The sequence below is a fragment of the Anomalospiza imberbis genome, chromosome 4 (assembly GCF_031753505.1).
Source record: "Anomalospiza imberbis isolate Cuckoo-Finch-1a 21T00152 chromosome 4, ASM3175350v1, whole genome shotgun sequence".
In the NCBI taxonomy this organism is placed as follows: Eukaryota; Metazoa; Chordata; class Aves; order Passeriformes; family Viduidae; genus Anomalospiza; species Anomalospiza imberbis.
The window spans coordinates 8,661,347-8,684,680 of NC_089684.1; the positions used below are offsets into that span (position 1 = coordinate 8,661,347).

The 23,334-nt window shown below is 36.9% G+C and overlaps 1 protein-coding gene across 1 annotated transcript; it reads right to left on the bottom strand.

The window, feature by feature from the left end:
- Positions 1-914: 914 nt before the first annotated feature.
- On the bottom strand, positions 915-22,936 carry NEIL3 (nei like DNA glycosylase 3). Its single transcript, XM_068187023.1, has 10 exons — positions 22,837-22,936; positions 18,781-18,896; positions 16,657-16,791; positions 15,153-15,366; positions 14,008-14,082; positions 11,366-11,532; positions 8,191-8,360; positions 5,426-5,828; positions 3,402-3,576; positions 915-2,593 (listed from the first exon to the last, which is right to left on the bottom strand). The coding sequence occupies exons 1-10, from the start codon at positions 22,930-22,932 to the stop codon at positions 2,417-2,419; spliced, it is 1,728 nt and encodes a 575-aa protein (XP_068043124.1). The 5' UTR covers positions 22,933-22,936; the 3' UTR covers positions 915-2,416.
- Between the last annotated feature and the right edge of the window lie 398 nt (positions 22,937-23,334).

The following is a 23,334-nucleotide window of genomic DNA, read 5'->3' on the forward strand; positions in this document are numbered from 1 at the left end:
TTTTCTAAAAGATTTACATTTGCTTTCATTAGGAATAGAAATTACAGAAAATCTTTGTGGAAAACAGCTCTATCTTTTAACTTAGATCTTGTTATTTTTATCCTTCACAGTTCATTGTGTGCTACACAAGCCATTAAAATGTGCAAGCCAGATACAAATCTGAAAGAAGTGGGTTCCATCACTTGCACTGTGATAGATGAATCAATGTGAAAAAATAAAAACACATTTGTAAACTACTAGAATAAAAGCCAAAAATCAGGACTTTTATCTGGTTTTGCACCCTTGGTTGCAGTTTCCTTTTGAAAGTTTGAGTGGGAATCTATTCCAAGATAAGTTTTGTTGCCAGCTTTTTTTTGGGCAAAACTTGTTATAACCAGCTATCAGCCAGACCTTGTTAAACAAGCTACAAAGTGCCATTGTCTCCAAGGGGGAAAAAAAATAAAATAAAAAGCAGTGTTGGCAAAAGCAGTAAGGTTTGCAGAGGCATCTAATGAATTAGAATTCACTGTCTCTTGTTTCGTTTCGTACTTTCTTTAAGTGTAAACATGTGAGAGTCCTTCGTATGCTTGTTCACTGTGATAAGCTCAGGGTGTCCTTGCCCTTTGATTCCCCTGTCTGCTGTTCCTCACCTTGTGACATTACAGAACTAGCGTATATGGCAAAATTAGGCTGGTACAAGTATACCGTATACAACATATTCAAGAAATATAAGAACAGAAAAAGTGATTGCAATAGCTAACAAAAGCACTTAATCCTTTAAAACTTGTATGTATTTTATTTAAACAGATATTCACTTCTTTTCTTGCTATTAAGCTAAAAAAAAAATATAAGAGCCCAACTGTTAGTTTGAAAAATTTATTTAACTTCCAGCTTCAGAGAAATCTTAACATTCATAGAAGGCAAGTAATCAGAAATGGTTGTATTTCTTTTTTATTTTTCAAATTTAACTGAACTGCTGAAGATTAATCCCTGTGCCAGATATCCAAAAGCACGTACAGTTTAAAAATAATCAAGCACTTTATCACCATAATGAATTGTACAAATACAAGTGAGGAACAAGTTAGAGTGCAATTTTAAAGATTTAGATGTATAAGCACAAGCTAGCAGCAACGTATCATTACGACAAGAAGCATCATAGAAAGAGACAGCAATGGAAAAATAAGTCTTCACCATCTGAAGTAGCTTGTTTTGTTCTCAGGTGGAGTTCTGTACCCCATGAAAGAGATATGTTATTTGGAAAGAGGCCATTGAGCAACATAAAGATTATAGTTTCTACAATCCGATTAAAAAAGATTTCCTTCATGTAAGGCAAGTTTTGAAAGATTCCAAACATATCAAAGGCTACTGAAAAGTGCAAGAAAAAAAAGCCTCTGAATTTGTGCTGCTTAGGAAAAGAATTAAACCATTTCCCTTGCATCATGGAATGGAAGATTTAATTGGAATAAAGTTATACAATGTTCTCAAGAAAATCAATGAGTCCTCCACAAAACACAACACCACAAGTATTTGCACAGATGAAAGAACCATTTGTAAGGTGCTTTTAAATGTGCTTCATCCCACATGTTTTGCTGGGAAGCAACACTATTTCCCATTATTTTCAATTCAAAACTAGTTGCAATTGAATCATGTATGAAGCTGAAGGATGCATGACCATTTCATTAGTCTCATTTTCCTTGGCATCTATAGTACACTTTCTAAAGATTAGAAGAATTCTGTTTCTGATTTGATAGCTTAGCGTATTCTGTTTACTCTACCCCTTGCTTCAGCAAATTGTGGTAAAACCAACAAATATAAACTGAGTTTTAAGTATTTTGGAGGTAAGATTTTATTATCGATTACATATGGAGTGGGTGAAAAAATGTTCAGTAGCAACCAGAAGAAAACATTAAGATGTGGATTTAGAATATATAATTTAGAAAACCAAAGAGTCACATTATTTGTTTTAGGAAAGTTTTTTGTCATTTTCCAAATCTAAGCAAGGTCAATGAACAGTAGTAACATTTGAATTTTACAGTTCATTGCTGTTGCATCTTAAGCACAAAGTGGTATTTAATAAAGTATATTCTTTTTATTCACTTTTGTTAAGTACATGTTTACACTTAAGAAAATTTAAAACAATACATGAAAATTTAAAACAATGCATGGGAAAAGGAAACAATGCAATTTTTTATTAGAAATACAATAGTATGTTACAGTATGTTGCGAGATAAATGTTTATTTAAAAATTGTAGGCTGCATACAAGCAGTGTTTAAATTTTATAGGACTATGTAAAATTACTCTTTCTAGATATGTTCTTTACATTGGAGCTTTTTTACTAGTTAATGAGTGAACAGGGAAAAAGAACAAAACTGAAATTACTACGAATGTTGTGTGCACTTAAGACATCCTGAAGAACAGGTAATTGTAACATGAGCATCATGGAAGAATCTGCATACCTGGCCCATTTTCTGCCCATTGGAAGAAGCCACACTGTTTTTCCTTCCCAAGAGGGCACACAAAAAAGTTCTTTCCATTATTGGGACCGATCTTCAACACAGTCTTCATAACACATCGCTTGCCATGGTTACAAAATGGAAAATCCAAGTCAGCCCACTGCCAAAGAAACAGGTTTCAGGCACATGTGATGGCTATGAATTCCTTATTTTAAAATTAACAATAGAAAAGGATCTACAGGGGGTGCCATGGAAGAAATTCTTCCTAGTACTTAGATTAATTTTATCTCTTTTGTGAACACTTTTTAGATTTTTTCTTTAACATCAACTGCAACTGCACGCACTTTGACTGGTGTCACTTGAAATCATGTTAGCGCGTAGTTTTTTTTTCATATTTAGGCATTACTATCTTGAGTTCATCTGTTAACCACCTGATAGTCATGACTGTCAAGTCACTTTTCAGGTCAAACTCTTTTAAGACACCTACATCCATAGCAAGGAGCAGAGGCCACTGATTGCAGCTAGAAAGGTCATGTTAGGTATTAGTGCAGCAGTGGGAGGGGTTGCCCAGGCAGATTACAGAATCATCATCCTAAGAGGCTGTCAGGATTTTGGTTAGTTGACAATTAGATCTAGTTTGTTATAGTCCTTCCAGGAAGAAGCTGATCTAAACAACTTGTACAGCTACCCTCGAACCAGTATTTCTCTTATACATGTGTTTCACATCACTCAGAAGTAGATTAAGAGCACTTGCAGAAGCAGGTGCCATCTCAACACTAGGAGAAGTAACTAAAACTGTTAAGTTCAATAAGCTGTTATTATGCTCTTAGTTTCAATTCAGTGTGCAAGAGTATTTATGTCAAACTTTAAATTAAATATATCTGTCCATGATTGACAGGTCACTGGGCCAAGGAGGCTGCAGGAACAAGCACTGATTATAAAAACAGACCCTGAAGTCTTATACATACTTGAAAATATTCACACCGAGTTTCCCTGGAGAGAGAGCAGCAGTAAAACTGCCTTCCCTTGTTTTCTCCGTCCTTTCTCACAACTCTGAGGCTGCAGAGACGGCTGTGTTTACTGCACCGAGGATGCCCCATGCTCAACATCCGAGTATCATCTGTCACATTGGTTTGAGGTGCGCTGTAATGACAGGTTACAAAATGACTTCTGTGTAATTTAAAAGGGATTACCAGCCAAAGAACTCTCGTCTACCATTACAATAGCTCACTCAGTACTTTTGCACAGTGACAGACAAAGGACTTGCTTCTCTAATGCACCCAATTGTGCCTTTAAAGCTGAACGACTGCCAGGTGTGAATAGACACAACTGTGTGCTTTCCTTGAGGTATTATACCAGTTTTCCCCACCATGTCTTAAATTAATTTGAAGTACTCAAATTCATGTACGAAACAAAATAAATATTACTACCAATGTTATACTGCCCACCTCAAATTCTGACATGTTCTAAAATAGTATTCTGCTCTCAGTGGGAAAAAAACCAATACCACTAATTACTCCAGTCTGAAGACATTTGTATGCTTCACAGAAAAGACTCCCACCCTCTTTACTGAAAAATTACAGTAATGCTCCAAATCACATTTGGACAAGAAATAATCCAGATGATGGGATGGAATAGAATTCTCTGAATGGGATAAAGTTTCTTTCTTCCTCATGATTGAGACAATTTCTGACTATCTGCAATACACAAGGTTTCATTTAAAAATAGTAACATGAAAAAGATTAATGTTCTGAAATGTATCTTTCCAATATATTTATAGAGCAGAAAAGCAGTAATGGAACCTTAATGAAAAAAAGAAAATATTAATTCATTCTGGTCAAGTTAACAGCTTAGGAATTTTATGTTGTCTTCTATGTCTGGAAGATTGCAGTCCTGCAGACACCAGCAGTTTTATTCCAACACCTCATTAAAACACAAGATAAAAATAACCAACAGATTTTTGTGGTTTTGGTTGTTTAAGAAAATACTATAAAAAAAAGCATTTCAGTTGATGACTTGCTACAACAACCTGTTGTCATGATTGATACTATCTCATTTCTTGTTCACAGTTCTCTGTATTCTCAATTATCCTGCCTACGGCCTCAGTTCCTCAGTCTGTACTGAGAGCATGAGGAGGAATTGTATTCATTCTGTCTAGTCTAGCTAGTCAGCAAGATCATTTCAAAACTGGTGTTTCAGCAATGTAAGAAGTAACTTCTGCATTTCAGAACAGACACATGACGAAGAATTTTCTAACATATCATCAATATTTCACATTCAGCCTGCATAATTTACCATTGTAAGTGACATCTACCTTGCACTCCCATTACTGTTGTTACTATGCCCAACTTTTCTGTGACAACTCTCATAGATTCTCCCATTTCTCTTAACAAGGAAATGGATGTGTCTGAACAGGGCTCTGTAAATAAAAGTATGGGTAGAGCATTTAAGTGGTTATATACAGAATGAGGAGGGAAGTTAAGAATAAAAACAGTGATGGGAAGCTCATCAAGGTAACTGTACAGAGCTTCCTCTCATGGAAGAATGCAGAAACCTGGCAGTTGACAAATAACTTCAATTAGAATATATTCATCCAGATAGCTTCCTTTTGTAATCTTTCACACTGATTTCAAGATCTCTCAAATCAAATAGCAACTACAGTGCTAAGATCAGACAACTCCTTAGCTAGAAATGTGCTTGACCTATTAAAACTAGACTGGCCTATTCAATGGGAATAGCTGAGCTATGAACAGCTGTTTAGCTTACAGCAGTACTGGCTAGATGCCAAAATCAGGACTTTTCTAGTGACAGCCTAGGTAATTCAATGCTTTTGAAATCTGAATTAAATTATAGTTAGCCTAGAATAAGTTACCTCTGGCAGAAATCCAAAGACAACACTGTCTGAGCCAAACAGCACAGCATTCAATTAATCGTTAAGGATAAAGTTGGTTTATGGGATTATAAAGATGTGCTTTCATTTCAGAATACATACCTGATTGCTGTATTATATGGGTGAACCGAAGGTACATGATCAGTTTTCTGTTTTTTCTGTATGTGTCTGAAAGAGACAGGCTGCTGACAGGAGGACAAAGCCAGGGCAGTTACAGGTGTTGAGCAGTCTGTGTCTTTTCTTCCCCCTGACTGGCAGGCATTGCTTTGGATCTGTTTACTATTGCTTTTTGGAAAAACACACTGAGAGTGTCCACCAGACACCTGGCTATAATTTCTCAAAACAGTTTTGTTACCAAGATCTGTTAAGACAAGAGTTGTAGTTCCAAACGCAGTTTTCCTATTGATCTTTATTTCTGTGCTTGGTTTTCTGAAATCATTACAAGGGTACTTCATTAAGTTTGTGTTAAAGGCTGCTGAATCTTCGAAACTCTCCTTTGTTGGAACTAAGGAAAAAAAGTTATTAGTTATAATCCATCTGCATAGAATGCTACATTATACTTCTGATCTGTATTTGTAAGTTGTCATGTGGAGAATGAAAGAGTTAATTTACAGTACCATCTCAAAACCTGTCACAAATTAGACAAGAGTACAAAATTTCTTACAATAAAAAAAACATGCACTCTTAGAATCATGTAAAACATGTTTCAAGATAGCATTACTATTGCTTGAGCAGGATCAATTAATAATACTATGTAAATGAAAGCTATTGGACAATTAACCATAAAAAATTTAATTTGGCCCAAACACAAGGATTAAAGTATTTAAAATATACAAAATAACCTTTCATAACCCCATTAATGGGAGATCACAGAGTATAGTACACCAAGCAGTGATGTGTTATCCATTTTTGAAGTATAACCTTACTATTGACACAAAAAGGAATATTCAGAGTTTGGGGTTTCTATTGTTTTCAAAGTTGCCATCCTTTCCCAACTTTGTGCTCATCCAAACTTAGTTACTGTAAGAGGCTTTTCAGAAGAAAGCAGTTCAGACATTTGCTTTGTGGTATAAACAACAGTTTCTTCACAGAATCAGAGGCCCTCCTAGTGGGCAATAATAATTTCAAAAGAATGGGAATAGTTTATTAATGCCAATTTAATACATAAGCAGTCTGTAGATAATCCCTTTCGTGAGAAAAGGGTGAAAACCTAATGGCATCCTATATGCAATCTTTTTAGGTAGCTGTGAAACCATAGTGTTCCAGGAGAGAGTCCTTTCTTTTCTACTATATCTAGTGTATTCCGTACAAAGAAGAGGGAATTGAGCAGAACATGGGTAGATGAGACATACACAAGGGCATACTCTCTCCAAAGGCATTCTCACTCAGAAACAAAATAAGAATTTCTACATTTGACTTGGAACATTACTTGTTTCCAAGCACCTTCCATTTTGCCACTACTGCACAGTGAAACATACTCGTTTCATTCAGACTTTTTAAGAAAGAATAGTAGCAGCTTGGCCTTGTACTTAGCAGTGGAGCATGGAAATTGCAATGTAATGGTAAATAATTATCTGTCTACAGACTGAATTATTTCAGCTGTAAAGGCAGCAGCTAATTTTACAGACGAAATATTCTGTCCTCAAAAATTCAAACTTTTCTGCTGACAGTAGGTAATTTTAGAAACAACATAAGAAACAAACACTGAACCAAGTGAGAGGGGAAAGAAACTTTTCTGCTGACAGTAGGTAATTTTAGAAACAACATAAAAAACAAACACTGAACCAAGTGAGAGGGGAAAGACTCTTAAGGATTAAAAAAAAAAGAAGTAAGCAAGCCTATATTTGAAAAAAAAAAATCAAATAACATTCCTATGCAAAAATAAAGTCTTATTTAAAAAAAAATATATATTTCCCAACAGTATTCCATCAAGTCCAAGACAGCTTCAAATTCCACATCTGATTTCAGTAATTGCATATAACTAAACAAGTAAAACTCAGAAGCTTAAAGCCTTTGTACACATACTGTCAGCTGGCATTTATAATATATTATGATATATTATAAAGGCCAGCTGACAGGACTAATTCCAGGATACATGTTAGTTGGTAAATCTTATTTTGTGAACAGATCAAAATTTTCAGGTTTCTGGTGCTGATCTGGCAGAATTATGCAAGATTAGCCTGTGTTGCCAACAACTGTCATGTAAGGCATGAAGACATGCTTTTATTGATTCCTGACCTGAGAAAATGAACTATAGCTAGTGCCAAATAAGGGTTTTCCTTACATCACTCCAGTCATAAAATGATTAAGCAATGAAGCAGTATTTCATGTAGATAGCAGCGTTAAAAGCTCCAACAAGAGACAAACAACAAATTGAGGTAAGAAGTTCAGAATCATTTTTACTCTGAACTTGAAGGGAAAAAAAGTAGCCCCGGAGAAACCTGGCATTCTTTTAGAAAAGGGTACTAAAACATACTGCTTTTGTTCTCATGAAAGAATGACAGTTAATTTTCTGACCTTTGATGATTTCTAATTCAGAGTTACATTGCAAACTTTGAAGGATTTTAAGGAGAGTTTAAAGAATGAAAATTTTTCTCACTGCCCCAGTAAAAACAAAGGGTCACTGAAGACACTTATCTATAGAATCCCACCTGCACACCAGGTTGGAAAATGACACTTATAGGGTTTAAGAAAAGACAGTTTCCATATTGTCTGTGTAAGATTTCCTCAAAATCTGACTTCAGGTTAGCTAGTTATATATATATATATATATATGATTCACAATGAGACACTTCTACATAAAAACTACACCAAAATCATAGACCTCCCCTCTTTCCCAATACAGATGCCAGACAACCCTTCAGTACCTTCAGGTCTTGAAGTCAAACAAGCATCACAAATTTCAGCAGAAGGCTTGTTTATTAGGGTGCAGCACATACATGTCCACTCCTCTTCAGATTTCTGAGCTACATGTTCATTAGAACATGACCCCCTGCCATATGCCCAGCCAATTAGGCTGTTTCTAGCTGGCAGTTTGCTGTGAAACAAAAGAATGATGTTAGTGTTTTGTGACGTTCCCTCTACAAATTGCCTTACACCACTCTGTGCAGGGAGGCAGGGGCTAGAGAACAAGCAGTATGCAGTGTTAAGCCTCCTATCAGAGCTTGGACAGCATGTCACTGTTCAAGTTTGAATTTTCTTTTCTTTACCTCAAGGGCAAATCTTTTCAGATGCTGCAGAAGTAATAAAAATATTTAAACAAGAAATTGACAGAAAGTTAATTATGAACTGATGTACTCTCCAGGACAATGCCCCAGTCTCTCAGATCCCCTATTGTTTCCAAGTACTGCAGCAAAAAGCTTGGTGAGAAAGACAGACTGTTCCAAGGCTTTCCCCCATCTCTTGTACACAACACTTGCTAACAAATGCATTACTGGATGAAGAACTGTTTATAAGATGAACTGCAGAAATCACACATTCTAACAATTTTTTTTTGTTCTCATTTGAATGCTACACATAAGTCCACTTTTTTATCTTAACAGCCAAAAGCACTGAAAGCTTTAAAAGTTAGAAAGTCACCATTTGCTGGAAAGCCTTTTAAAATGTAGGAATCTGTTCAGAATTAAGGAACCTAGCTGTGACTCCTGAGACAAAGCTACTCCAGACACCACTAAAGATTTAGTTTTATCTATTTTCCTGTAAATTATAACCTCGTACGTTGATAGACTGATTTAGAATCATTGTTACTCCTTTTACAGCTTCCTGTTACCAGGAGCTACTCCTGTCATAGTATCCAAACACTGACAGCATGTTAAATGTAACTTGAACTTACCTGTTCAGTAAGTTATGTATGTATATTTCTAAGTGCTATCATATTATCCAACTTATGGTTGATAAGTTGTCAAGTGGTTTTTTATACAGTTGTTGTGGAACAGTGGACATTTTGAGACTTTTATTAATCCTAAGAATTTAAGCACTTCAATCAATAATGCAAATGATGTAGCTGGGCACTGTTGTGACACTCCTTTGACCCATCACTTTTTCCATAATGATCACTTTCTGTAAGAGGCTAGAGTTCTAAGATAATGGTAGAGATATCCACTACCTACCACATCTTCCACAACAGAAAAACTAAGGAGGATAATGAGAACTGCTGACACACCGAAGAGTCTGTGCTGTTAAGAGGTAGAACAGACATTACAGCAGCATTCACCAAAATACTGTGGCTAGCAAACAAAATAGCTGAACTGCAAGTGTTAAAATGGGTATTTTCACATTATTAGATCAATTGTTCTACTCAGTTATCAAAAAATGCATTACTAGAGTGAATATATTCAGTGTGTCATGTTTGGGAATTTAATTCTATGTTGTTCCCCTGGGTCATCTCTCCTGTCATTATACCCCCCACACCCTTTCTCAATTTATGAAATATGTAGGAAAATGTCTATTTTTTAAATTCAAGGTACATTTGAATTTGATGGACTAAGTTTATAATGGGTATTTTCTAATTTTTTTTTCAGTTGAGAAAAATCATAAGCTATTTGACTTGACCCAAGAATTCAGTGGGTTGAATTCTACAGTTTATGATCTGTAGCAAGTCAGTCTAATCACATGGGCCCCTTCCAGTCTTTAAATGTGAAAAGCCTCGAATGGCAAATAAATTACTTGAGCTATACATAATTTTATATGGTAACAGTTACTGCAAAATTGAAAAGAGAGCAGTAGAAAACAAAGAACTGACCTTTAGGATAAGGACAAGACAAGAAACCATCTTTTTATTTTATAGCTACCACTACCATGTTTTTCACCTAAAACCAGCACTCTTTAATTGTTTATTTAAAAGTACAACAACAAAATGCTAAATCACTACTTGTTCTAGAAAAGAGAAAGATTTTTTTCCTGACATTGTTTTCTAGTTATCTGACTCAACAGAAGAATGCTGTCTTCCTACACTTCTGCAAAATATTTCTCATTATTACTTTCTTAAAATACAGCAGATTTGGGTTATCAGCTTGTGAAATATTTATCTTCCATGCTGGAAATTTTGATATTTGATCTGTACTCAAAGGCAATTTTTTAAGCTTTAAGCAAAATCCCTTCAGCCATCTGAGTCTTGAAAGAAGCTTGAAGGTAGGAGAGGGATTCGTGTGTTCTGTAAATCTTATCTAAAATATATATATACATGCACACACACTAACGAGGCAAAGTCACAAAGTGAAACAGCGTCTTACATTAGACTGGCAGAGAGTATAAAGGCAGAACTCTGAAGCATCAGATGAAAATTTTCAAGAATAACATATGCCTAAGTCTGAATAAGGTACTTTTGGAACTTTTACCTTTTGACCCTTTGTGATATCAAATGCACTTTCTGCTTTCCTGAAATAAAAGGAGGAAAGCTGCTGCTAGCATAATTTATGTGGAACTGAAAGTGCCTCTGTAGCACACCTATAGCAAAAGCTTTTAAAATCCAATGAGGAGGAAGAAAAAGTACTAAGCCCCTACAATATTTGCTGCACTCTGAATTTACTGAAGTTTTACTTATCCTCAGTGTAAGTCTATATCCAGAAGAAAATTGCACAGATGCACAGCTATCTAGATATGCCAGGACTGATGGGGCTATCCTGCAAAAAGAAAGACGAATTCCTACTTCATGATATTCAACTCAGTTGTGTGGAAACATCCAAGCCCTTTATATTGATAACACCAACAACAAAGGGCAACTTTTCTGGTGACTTAGTTTCAGTGAAAAAATCTCAGTACTCTGAATTGTTTTGTAATTCCTACATTTGATTAGAGTAATAGCTGCTTCATAATAGATGACACCTTTTAAAAGAATAGTAGCAAAGAATCTAAGCTTCTAACCATTTTTAAATACTAATAGCCAAAACTTTTTTTTTTTTTTTTGCAAGATGTTCTGGTTTTGTCTGGCATAGTTAATTTAGTTATAAAATGCACAGAGATCCATTCTATTTCAAAGGGCGTGTCCTCTTACTGTAACAGCCCTTTGAGGTGCTTAGAAATACCTCCATGTTACCATCATACCTAAGATTGACAAGCTGGGGATCCGCCTTTTGACATCGAGAGCAGAAGTAAGTCATCCTGTTATGGTCTCCCAAACGACACACGGTGATGCTGCCAGCGCACTCCCTGCAGGCTGGGCGCTTGTACACTTTGTAGTGTCGGTATAGCGGAGACCCCGTTTTGCGGCACTGAAACAGAACGCGTTTAAAATTCAGGTTAGAGACTCAGGATCAATTTTACGAGAGTCTGAAAATAAAAAGCCCTACATAAACCGTCAACTCAATGACTAGATGAAGATATTTAAGAGAGACACTAAGAAAGGTTATCCCTGTATTTCACATTATTTTATGTAAAGAATTGACAAATCAGGTATAACAGTGTCTGTAATTCTCCACATAATGAAATAAAAGACAGGAAAAAAAAAGCATACTAGCAAAGTGCAAGCAAATACATGCCAGGAACTCTCTAAGTTCAGCTGGACCAGCTAGCTCTGATTTGACAACAGTAGTCTTTGACCTGACACCTGCAGGAGTCTTCTTGAAGAGCTAATGAGCTCCAATCAATGCAGCATAGAAAACAAAACAAACATAAACCACAAAACAAACACCACCTTCTCTCACCCCCAGAAAAGCCAAAAACACAGCACAGCTTAGATGTGATGCTACAATCTGGGTTAATAAGCCTTCCCAAAACCTAAAGAACTGTGCAATGCAGAAATATTTCCAAGATTCTGTAAATGTTGGATAGTGCCCAGTAAAGTTGCTCAGCTTCATTGTGGCCCTGGCCATGCCAGACAACCTGGCTCATGAAAAGCCACTTGGCACTATGGTGAGCTCCCCAGATTCTGGCAGAAAGCCGTATTAAATTAAGTATAGTACAAGCCCAAGGGCAGTGACCTGAAAAGCCTCCAGACAGCTGGCAGGCACATTTCATGAGACAATTCCCAAAACACCCATGAAGTCAGCATAGACACACTACAGCTAAAAGTAGCAAAAAAAAAAAAAAAAAAAAAAAAAAAGTCAAACAAGAAGTGCCCAGTAGAGATGCAGCCAACTCTGCAGAGCCACCCAAGTTTCTGCCCTACAATTGCAAATCCTTGGGCTCAGTTCAAATGACACCACAGTTGGCCAAGTAATACCAGCACAGTTCTGGCAGAGTTCACTAGCTCTAGCTCCATAAACATATGAAAACCCTTGGAATTCTCCCAAAACACAGGTGTCTTTGAGCACAGTATATTTGCTTCTACTGTGCTCTTATTCATTAGTCTTGCTGAAAGAGAATTCTTATGCCAGTGCAAACTAGTAATTCAAACAGAAGGAATTACTAATATATATTTGCATGAATATTCACTTCCTCCTCAAGATTTTTAGTCAGTTTCTTGTAAGTAGCTTTTTTCCCATTCAGTTATGCAAAAAACAAACAAAAGCAACAGCTTTTTACACAAACAAGATTCTTCATCTTTGCATCTGCAATGATACAGTATGATGACAGCAAACAATCTATAACAGTCTATTAAAAATTTTAATTCAAGCACTATCCCTCATTAACATATTTTCATTATGTCTCTTTAAGATGGAAGGAGAGGCTAGCCCTCTTAAAAGTACTTGACTGGTGAATACTTGCTAAGTGTGGACTACAGAAGTTTTCAAATTGGCTAAACAGGAAGTATAACTTGTTTATTATCAGTCCAAAAGCCTTTACATTTCTGAGTATTAGCATTGTTGCAGAACTAGACGGTGTCTCTTTACTGGCAGACTTCACTATGAAGTTCAGAGCAATGAAAACATTTCCCTTCCAACAAACCAAAGTACTCTTTAGTGGGCTGAGGAAAAGTAGACATTTAAGCAGACTATTAAACAAATTAGTTTTAGCCTTTATGATTTTAGAAAAATTAGGTGCCCTCACCCACCAAAAAAATTTTTTAGCACTGCTAGCTCCTTGCCTTTCATGAACATCTAGAGAAAGAGACAAAAATGTCAGTACTGCTGGTCATTTTTTTTGTATGCAGCTTAAAGAAACAAAACATAGAAGAATTAGGTCAAATTCACTCTTTTTCTATTGTGGAAAGTTAAAGAGCACCATGAATTATGGAGTTTATACAGGAAGAAATCAAGTCCTACTGAAGTTACAGCAGTAGGGAGAAATTGTAATTTATTTCACTTTATCAACCAAAACCATTATTTCAGTTAGGAAAAAAAAGTTGTTAGAAGTTGCAAACTATTTAGTCAAATAAATTGAATTGTTAGTTCAAGTTTTATATAGGAAGCCACATCAACTACCTTCGTACTTCCCTAGGACAATCTCTATTTCCCAGTCTGAAGAGCAATCTTTATGTTACCTTATACGTAACTTTGTCCTTAGCCTACATCAATTCTGACATGTTCAGACTGGCATAACAGCACATGCACAGATAGACTGAACTGGCCCTCAGGCAGCATCTGTGAAAGTCTTTTGGGCCAAGCTCTGCATATTTTTACAATCTTGACTCTCCCTACCTTTCCATCATCTGACAATTCGCAATTAATAAAGAGCACACAAACCAACATTCCTATTCATGGAAACACTTGCTTTGCTGCATCTTTATACTGTTTTCACCAGATGATCACACACAGCTAAAATGCCAGTGTAACATTTTGAAAGTTTTCCAGAATGTGTGCCAATACCTTATAAAAAAGCAGGGTAAAATCACGTGTCATTTTCACCAAGTGACGAATATGCTCATCTGTCAGCTGGCAAACCTGTAAGAAAGGCAAGAATGCTAAGGGACAATGGCAAAAAAAGACCTATGAGGTAGGTGCACTTTGAACACTGATGTGGAGTTGCTTTCCTCCATGTTGTGATAATTCCCTGACTCTGTATAATATATATATCATCTCAGTAAAACAGTATATGTTTACATTCTATAATACAAAAACTCACTGCTTGCATATCAAACAACATGCTTTGCCTCAACCATGCAAAATATGTGGTAGAAAATTCAGTTGTCTTGCCCTATATTGACCAAAGAGTTCATGATCACATGAATAACAGAGCTAGCAAGTCTCATATCCCTCCTAATTTCCTCATGGATCATAATAGGACCTATCATCTGAGGCTCTTTTCTCAGAGATAGTCAGGAAGAATGAGTGAGTCAAAGGCATCATAATTAGAGAGATGTATCAACCAAGTTTATTTTTCCTAAGAATCCAAAGTTTTAAATCACTTTTTTCTTTTCCCTGCCATATCGATGATAAAATTAAAAGTCAGATTGATCCTATGAACAATTTTCAAAATACTATGTTTAAAAAACTTTTCAGTTACTAATCTCCTCCAGTTTCCATTTACATCCTATGTAATCTCTGTTTTGCAAATATCTTCTCAACCAAAGTTTGAAAACACATGCCTGAGGATCTTAAAACAGAAAAAGTATGATAAACAGTGGTAGAAAAAACAACTGATGCCAGCTAGCAGGATAAGAAATGGAAGAAGCAGCTGCAAAAATTATCAACTCTACCACATAAACTATTTTGGGGTAGTAAATGAACAAAAAACCTGAGCACTTTTCACTTTCCCTCATTTATGGACTGCCAGTTTAATGGTAGCGTAACAGGATGCCAAACTTAAAATATGAAAGTTAATCAGCTCCAAGGAGTGTCATGACAAAAACCTCCTGTTATAGTGATAAAACATTAATTTAGTGTCCAAGAATAACTTAAGAAATTACAGATGACAAAACAAAGGTAAGAAGATAGCAAAATATTAAATCAATATGTATTCAAATTCTTAATATTTTGGTGTCCTTAAAAACCATCTTGAGACATTCACCCACCTTAAGAGCTGGATGAAGACCACTATCAAACAGTGCTTCATTCTTAATGATATTTCCCACTCCAGGTAATACTGCTTGATCCAGTAACACATCACACAGCATACGGGTGTTCTGCTGCTTAATCTCATGTTCTGCTCTTGAGAAGCTAAACTTTGGAGAACAGACATCCAAACTTTCCATCATCCTCACTTTCTGCTCACACTCAGCTGCATTTCTGGAACAGAAAAATACACTGATTAATTTTTATTTTAAATATAATACTGCAGTGTGGTTTTAAAAACAACACAGCATATAACAACATTATATGCAGATAACAGAAACCACGAAAATAACAGTGACAAGAAGTGGCACAGAAATTCCATTAAACACCTCTTCCAAAAACAGGTCAATGATATGTGCATGGAACATGCATCTAGTCCAACATGGAAGAAATAATCTCATTTTGGTCCTATTAGCTTGAAAAATATTTGCTAGCTCCTTTCTTTAAAACTACTTCCAAGATGGAAAGCCCATGTGTTTAGACCCTCAAACATACCTAACTGTATGGTTACATGGTCCACTAGTTACAACATGACATTTACATGTATATATATGTATATATATATATATGTAAAATATATTTATATATTTTATTTCAAAGAATCACAGAATATTCTGAGTTGGAATGATACCCCAAGGATCATGAAGTCCAGTTCTTAAGTGAATGGCCCAAATGGGGATCAAACCCACAATCCTGGCATTATTAGCACCATGCTCTAACCAACCAAGCAAATTAAAATTATGTAATAGATGTATTTAGTAGTAGATTATTAAAAGTAGTTACAAAATTTAGAAAAATATATATTCATATTTTAAGATATGTATTATTAGGATAAGCATATTCATTTGAAAATAATGCCATACAAGAAGTCTTGGCTCACATGAGATTTTGAGGTTTGTAATTTCACGCACACTTGTATATGTTGCACGAATTTACATGTCCATTTCCACTCAAGAGCCTCAATCACTTTAAAATCAACCTCACTGGTGTTTTGGTTTTTTTTTTTAGTGGTGTGAAGTACAGTGCTAATGGGCATAAACATCTGCTTAATGTAAACTAGAACAATTATAAAAATTTGCTCCCAAAAAGAAAAAAATTGAACCCCAACTTTGGGATCATAAAAACTTGAAACCAGTAATTGTGACAGGTTGTTTGTTACTCTTGTTAAGAAATGAGACTTGGATAGAAATTAACAGAGCAATGGGTATAAGCATACAGATCTAAGGATAGAATTAAATCCAACTTTCATTCCCAGTCTTGACACTATGGCATAGAACTACTTTAACTGTATGTAAGCTCTGATACAAAAGCAACAAACTCAAATTACCACACCATTAAAATGATATGTTTAAAAAGTTTTGTCTTGATAGAATCCAAACGCTTAACAATTTGTACATGATTTTTCATTTAGCTTAAAAGAATGTTATAAAAAAAAAAAAACTGTTTCATTAGTTTCTGATTTACCTATACTCTACTGTCACATCCCAAAAACAAACAGTATCCTCCACAAGCTGTATCTCCAAAATTGGTTGTGTTCCATTTCTGTCTTTTCTTCCATCAGGATTAATGCGCATAGAACCGTTCATACCAAAGTGAATCCTTGGAAAGAAAGAGATTTTATAGGTATTTTAAGTTCAATATTGTTTCCAAGCACTACACCAGTCTATTTTTAGAGCTATGAACCTTACCTAACCAAGTCAGTATGTATGTACATAAATTCTAGTCATTACTAGTAACACAGCAACAAACTTAGCTTACAGAATGCTCAATTCCCAAAGAAGAAAGAATCCTCCCCAAGTAAAAATCCCTCCAAAACATAGCTGGTTTTGTGTAGTCTTCATAATACATTATATAGAAATCAAACCTGATCATTAATAAGCACCATTTTCTGGTGCACTTAGAATTTTTTTCACTTGACATGCTGATCTTCCAACACATATTCTTAAATTTTCAGGAAGGCTGAAAGAAATGAGGCCACTTGACCAGAAATTTTTCTATTAAATCAGGCAGAAGTCACCTGGTATGAAAAGAAATAATTTAGTCCCCATATTCCTACCACTGTAATCACATTGCAGCTAAATCTAGTAACGTCACAAACAACGTAATTAGTATTTGCCATATGTTGTTTTCTGCTTTTCTTTGCCTACAACCACAGCAAAACCTGCAAGTCAATGAAAAATTAATAAAAGAAATAAACTGAAAAATGAACAGATGGCAAAGTAGAACAGACCCTTTCAAGCATTCATTTTACAGATTAGTAATGCTTTAAGAGGTCTTAAGTTTTATAAAATACTCTGTGAGGAGCTATGCTTGAGCAAAGGACAAGTCTGACTATTATATCATACGTTTTGTTTATTACAAATTCACCTGGTACAATCAGGTCCTAAAACCCATCAGATAGCAGGAATGCCTATTACTATACACTGTGTATCAGAAGAAGTGGATTATTGTGTAGTTAAAAGAAGATTTAACAGATTAGGCTACATAAATGACCAAAGAAATGCAATGCCTCTATTTCCAGTAAGCCCAGCCTTCTTACATTTCAGGAAGGACAGGCATTTTAAATATTTACAGATGGGCTAAGAGAACATGTCATTAAGCCTGTTCTTAAAGTTAACTCTTTAAAACATGAAAAAATTAATGCCATGAGTTACCGTGTCTTTCCAAAACTCTTCTTACAAGTCAGATCAGGAGATATAGTTGTTTCAATCACTTTTATCTTCAAAAGCCATTTCAATTCCCAAGTACCATGAGTAGTAGTGCACAGGCTTAACTAGCCAAACTTATTTTTAAACCTAGGCAAATTTATTTTTAAACCTAGGCAAATTTATTTTTAAACCAAACTCTTGCACCTTGCTAACAAATGGTGATGCGCTAAATGCTTCCAGAAAATTATTCAATTATTCAATTCAATTATTTTCATTCAATTTAATAGCTGATGGTTTCATTTACCAAGCTCCAGTATACAGTTTGAAAGAAACTTTAAGAATAACAACTATTAGCTATTCTAGTGCCTTCTCAGTTCATGACTAGAAAAAAAAATTGAATCATCACTACATGTTTATATTCAAGAGCATTAAGCACTTATAAAATTTAATTCCAAATTGTTTCATTAACTTTGATGTCCTGAAATAGGGCAAAATAGAAATCTTTTTCATTACAGATAGAAAAGGCATGCTAATTAAACCTAGGAAATCTTACTCAATGAGAACTAGTAGGAGTTGATGATTTCTTGTTTTAAAGTAAAAAGGTGAGACTTTAGAATTATTTAGTGCTACACAATATTGCAGGGATCTGAATGCACTGCATGTATTATAACTGTTTTGTCTCCAGAAAATGCAAATTCCTGTTTGAAACAAAGCATGTCAGTAAATAACTGTCCTTTTCAGATACCTTTACATTGAATCTTGGAGTAAAGCAGTAAATTATCTAAACATGTGACTATATCCAGTATGCCTGTACTGCAGAGAGGCTGATGAGAAGTTTCTCTCTAACACTTTCAAATCTCTGAAAGTGCCATTAGCAAGATCAAGATGACCCCCCAAATAAATTCAGTCTGAATGCATAGGAAGCCTTTTTCTCACTTACCTCAAAGCTTTTTGATCAAAATACATAAAAAGTTCCTTTCCCAATGTCTCCACACCCCTGTAAACATGTCCAACAAGGAAATCATGGCCAGAGATTGTCTCTTTATTTGCAGCAGTCTGAAAAATGAGTACACACACAAAGATTAAAGAGAATTTATACTGCTTAAATTCTAGCACCAGTACACATTCAGCAAGCAGCTGTACAAACGAATTTTCCAGCTTGGACAACATTAACTATTTTCTCCTTAAGCATTCTCCCAAAAACAACGGGACTATTAACCCAGGAAGCAGTCAGTATTGCTAATGCTGTCATAACTTACCTCAATTTTTTCCTAACTGAAACAATACATCTTTTTTATCAGAGGATTTTATGCCTTTTGCTTCGAGTCATGAATTTATAATAAGAGTTTCAGACTGGTGTAAAATAAACAGGTACGGTTTGAATATTAAAAACATGTCAGTGTAAATTCTGCCATTTGCAGATCTATATCCTTCTTCAAATGTTAATAATAGCCTTCCAGTATTTTGCATTGTGCATTGTGTGTTACAGAAAAGCCTCCACTGAGCCCACAGAGATATCCCTCTCTTCCTACTAGTCTAAAGTCTAATCTCAGAAGCAGGTGAGCAGGAGGTAGGACACTACTAGAGGACAGGATACATGTGAGATTAAAGCACTCATATTTTCTTGCCTAGCACATGAAAATACATTGAAATTATAAGAGATGTCCACAATGCCTGGTCAAAGCAGAATACACTTAGGACAGGGAGCTCAGGGCCTTTTCCAGTCAGATTCAGAGCAGCTCCAGGGATGGACACTCCAGCCTCCTTGGGCCCTTGTTCCATGGCTTGACTATTGTTGTGGTGGAAAATTTTTCCACCTCATGAGAAAATTTTAATACCTAATGAGAACTTCTCCTGCTGTGACCTACATCTGCTGTGCACGGCCAACAGGAGACTAGCTCTGTCTCCTCCATATCCTCCTTACAGGTACCTGAGGAGAGCAATAAAACCCCAGTTCTGTCAACTTCTCCCTGAGCACCACATGCTTCACCCTGCTAATCATACCAGAGACTCACTCTAGTACATTATTATCTTGCCATTGCTAGGGAGTTGGAAACTCAGGTGCAGCCTTGCAATTGCTGCTCAGAGGTAAGCATCACTCTCCTCAACCTGCAGAGCTCAGCATGGGACTCTCTCTCTTCTTGGAACATGGACTCAGCTTTTACAGGACCCTAAGATCCTTTTTTGATGCAGAGCCATTTCCCACCTGAGCAGCAGCCAGGACTGTGCTATTCAATGACACTCTTCTGTTCCAAGTACAGGATTCTGCAAGTTTTCCAAATGCTGAACTTGACTTTCTACCAGTCCATTTTTCTCAGCATGTGAAGGTCCCCCTGACTAGCATGAGAATCTGCCAGCAGCAGATTCACTGTCCTCATAGCCCTGACTGTAAGGCAGATACACGTATCAGTGCTTCAACTGCAGCACTCAATTTCAATGCAAATATGTATGGAAGCAACTCTGGCGAATCAGCCAGGCTTTTGCTGGTTAGTGACATTTCAGAGCTACTCTCTGTGCAATCTCCCACTGCATTATAACCTTGAAATGATATACATTTAGAGAGTTTTATGGTTATTATTCTGTCAAGTAAGAAAATAAAAACATTTCTTGCATAACATCACTTACTTTGTTCTCAAAATATGAAGAAAGCAAAATTTTGCACCCATGTAAGCAGTTCATGCTTTCCAATAAAAGTATTGGAGTCTGTTGCTGTGCAACAGTTTATTTTAACTTTAAGCCGCTAAGGTTTGTTTAAAATAAACCAGAATAAGAAATTACTGAGATGGAAAACTAACTTGTCTTTTCAAATATTTGAAGTTAAATTCATCTCTTTGGTATCAGGCAAACCCTTACAGTCTTCATAGTAGAAACTCTCCTAAACACTGTAATCTTCAGTAGTGGGCAAGGCTTTGGCCATGGTTAGCAGCCTCTATGAAATCTAAAAAGTCCAAGACCCTTAGGTTGGTCATTTTCCAATGAATAGAGGCTGCCCTGAGGTGCCTTTTACTGCACAAAATGATGATAACAAATCTATTTGAAGGAGCGAGATTTCTTTTTGAAACCTTAGGAGAATAACTCCTTTCTTCAAAAATCTGTCCTGAAAGATATTAACCTATAAAGACTAGTCTTAAGACATAACTTAGATGTATTTTAAACCACATCCTTTCCTAAATTGTTTCATTGAAGTACTATATCACTGTGCCTTAATCACAAACTCCTACACGGCTTTATACACACTAAAATTAGGTAAAAATTACCCAACTTTCTGCCTAGAGACATCCAATATACTTACTTGTGACACAAGCAACACACGAGCTCTTAAAGATGAGCAAAAACAAGGCATGGAAAAAAGATTCCTTAGCTAGCTTTGTAATCAAAACCAGAGAGGCCAGAACCTACACATTCATCAGCCAAGACCTGCTTACTGACACATCTCCTACAAGGTCTCCTACAAGGTCTCAGGAGTCCCAGCAGCTTCATACTAGTGAACTTCTTTATGCTGGCAATGAAAGGCTACAAACTAGTAGGGAAATTACATACTGTGTACACTGAAAGCAAAAGTCATTCAGTCACTCTTTATTTAAATACTTGGTCCAATTAAAATTGCTTAAAGAATAATTACAGTAGTAAAAGCCCCCTTTCTGAAGGTCAACGTGTACCTTTCTCATGTTTCACACCGATTAGAATCATAGCAGGGTTTGGTTTAGAAGGGACCTTAAAGAGCATCAAGGACATGCCTAGACTGAGGAGATTATGAAGAAGGAAGATTAGCAATAATTTCCCTTGTATTTAACGTTTCCTCGAGCAACATGGTATTTTGAAATTTATCTTAAGTGAACACGAACTTTCCCTTTTCTAAAAGCTTTCCCTCATTACTCCTGTTATAAACGCCAATCACTTGTTTTAAAAATTTATAAAAGTTTACTAAAAATAAAATGGAAAAAAAATTAATACAAGTATAGTAATAAAGATTAAACAATTAAGAGTTAGGACAATTAAAGAGATAATAACAGCAAAAAGTTACAGCCCGGGCTGGGTACCTCTCTCTGGACAAAAGTGAGCCAGGAGAAGGACCCCAATAAAAGAGAATTCTCTCCTTAAGAGGGGTAATCTGTTGCATACACAAATCACTTCGTGAATATGCATGCTTTTTTATTTAAAACAAGAAATTCGTCCGGTACTTGTTGAGGAATTCCTGTTAATCCCAGGCGCCTTGAAGTCTTAAGTCGAGTTTGGAGAAGTTCGGTTTTTTGTTGATAAGGAAAGCCATAAATTCCTCTCCTCTAGAAGATTTAGGGGTTTTTGTAATTGTTATCTCTGTGTGAAGAATTTCTTGATTATCTTCTCCTTCTCTTGAGCAAAAAGAATACCACACACACATATTTTCTATTTTAACTACTAAAGCTTAATTTCAATTACAAAACTACATTTACTATATTATTAAAATGTTACTACAGCATAACTTTCCAACCTAGCATAATACATATAGTAAATATCTGTGTAGAGCCATATAATATGCATTTTTCACACTCCTCAAATCTCCTGTTTCTACAGCTTCAGCATCGCATTTACACATCTGACCTGCCGAGACCTAGTGTGTTGCCGACAGAAATATTTCACAGCTTCAAGGAAGCATAAAGACAGTGTTTGCGTGTGACACCCACCATCACCCACGGACGACGGCAACCGCGGCACGGGGGGCACCAACCATCCCGCTCGGAGCTCCGGCCGCCAGCCCCGTGTCCTGGCAGCCCAGCGGCTCCCGCCCGCCCGCTTGCTCTCACCCACACCTGGCGGCATTTACCACCGCGGACACCCACGAGCAAAACCGCTGGGCCCCGCTGCCCGAGGCGGCTGCCCCGCCCCGTCCCTGTGGCCGGGCCGGCAGCGCCGCTCCCCGCCCGGTCCCTGTCCCTGTCCCTGTGTCCCTGTCCCTGTCCCTGTGTCCCTGTCCCTGTCCCCGTGTCCGTGTCCGTGTCCGTGTCCGTGCCCTCACCGCGCCGCCGCCCCGCGCGGCCCGCACGCGCTGTCCGCGGCGCAGGCGCGCCCGCAGGCGCTCGGCGCAGAGCGCGCAGCCCGGGCCCTCCACCATGGCCGCCGCCTTTCGAACGCGCCGCTCGGCTGAGGGCGGCGCGGCCGCGGCAGGCGCCGCCCCGCTGTTTCCTGTTCGTTTCCTCCTGAGTGGCTGCTCCCGCCTTGCTGGCTCCTGGTAGCTCCGTGCTGCCGTCTAAAACACGCGCGAGTGCGTCTCCTTTCAAGACTTCCTGCACAATCAGAAATGAGTATCACTTTTACGAAGTCGATGTTTAATAGGTTTCTGCAGTCAGTCCAGGTTTACAGAAGTGAAATGCTTTTTTTACCCGCCACATTTGAAGTACGATCAGGCATGGTAAACTGCAAGCTCGAAGAAAACTGGGGGCATACGCATTGCAAGGTAGAACATTGGGCACCATTTCCCGATGCCCAGCTCGTGAGGCAGTGCTCACACTGGTTA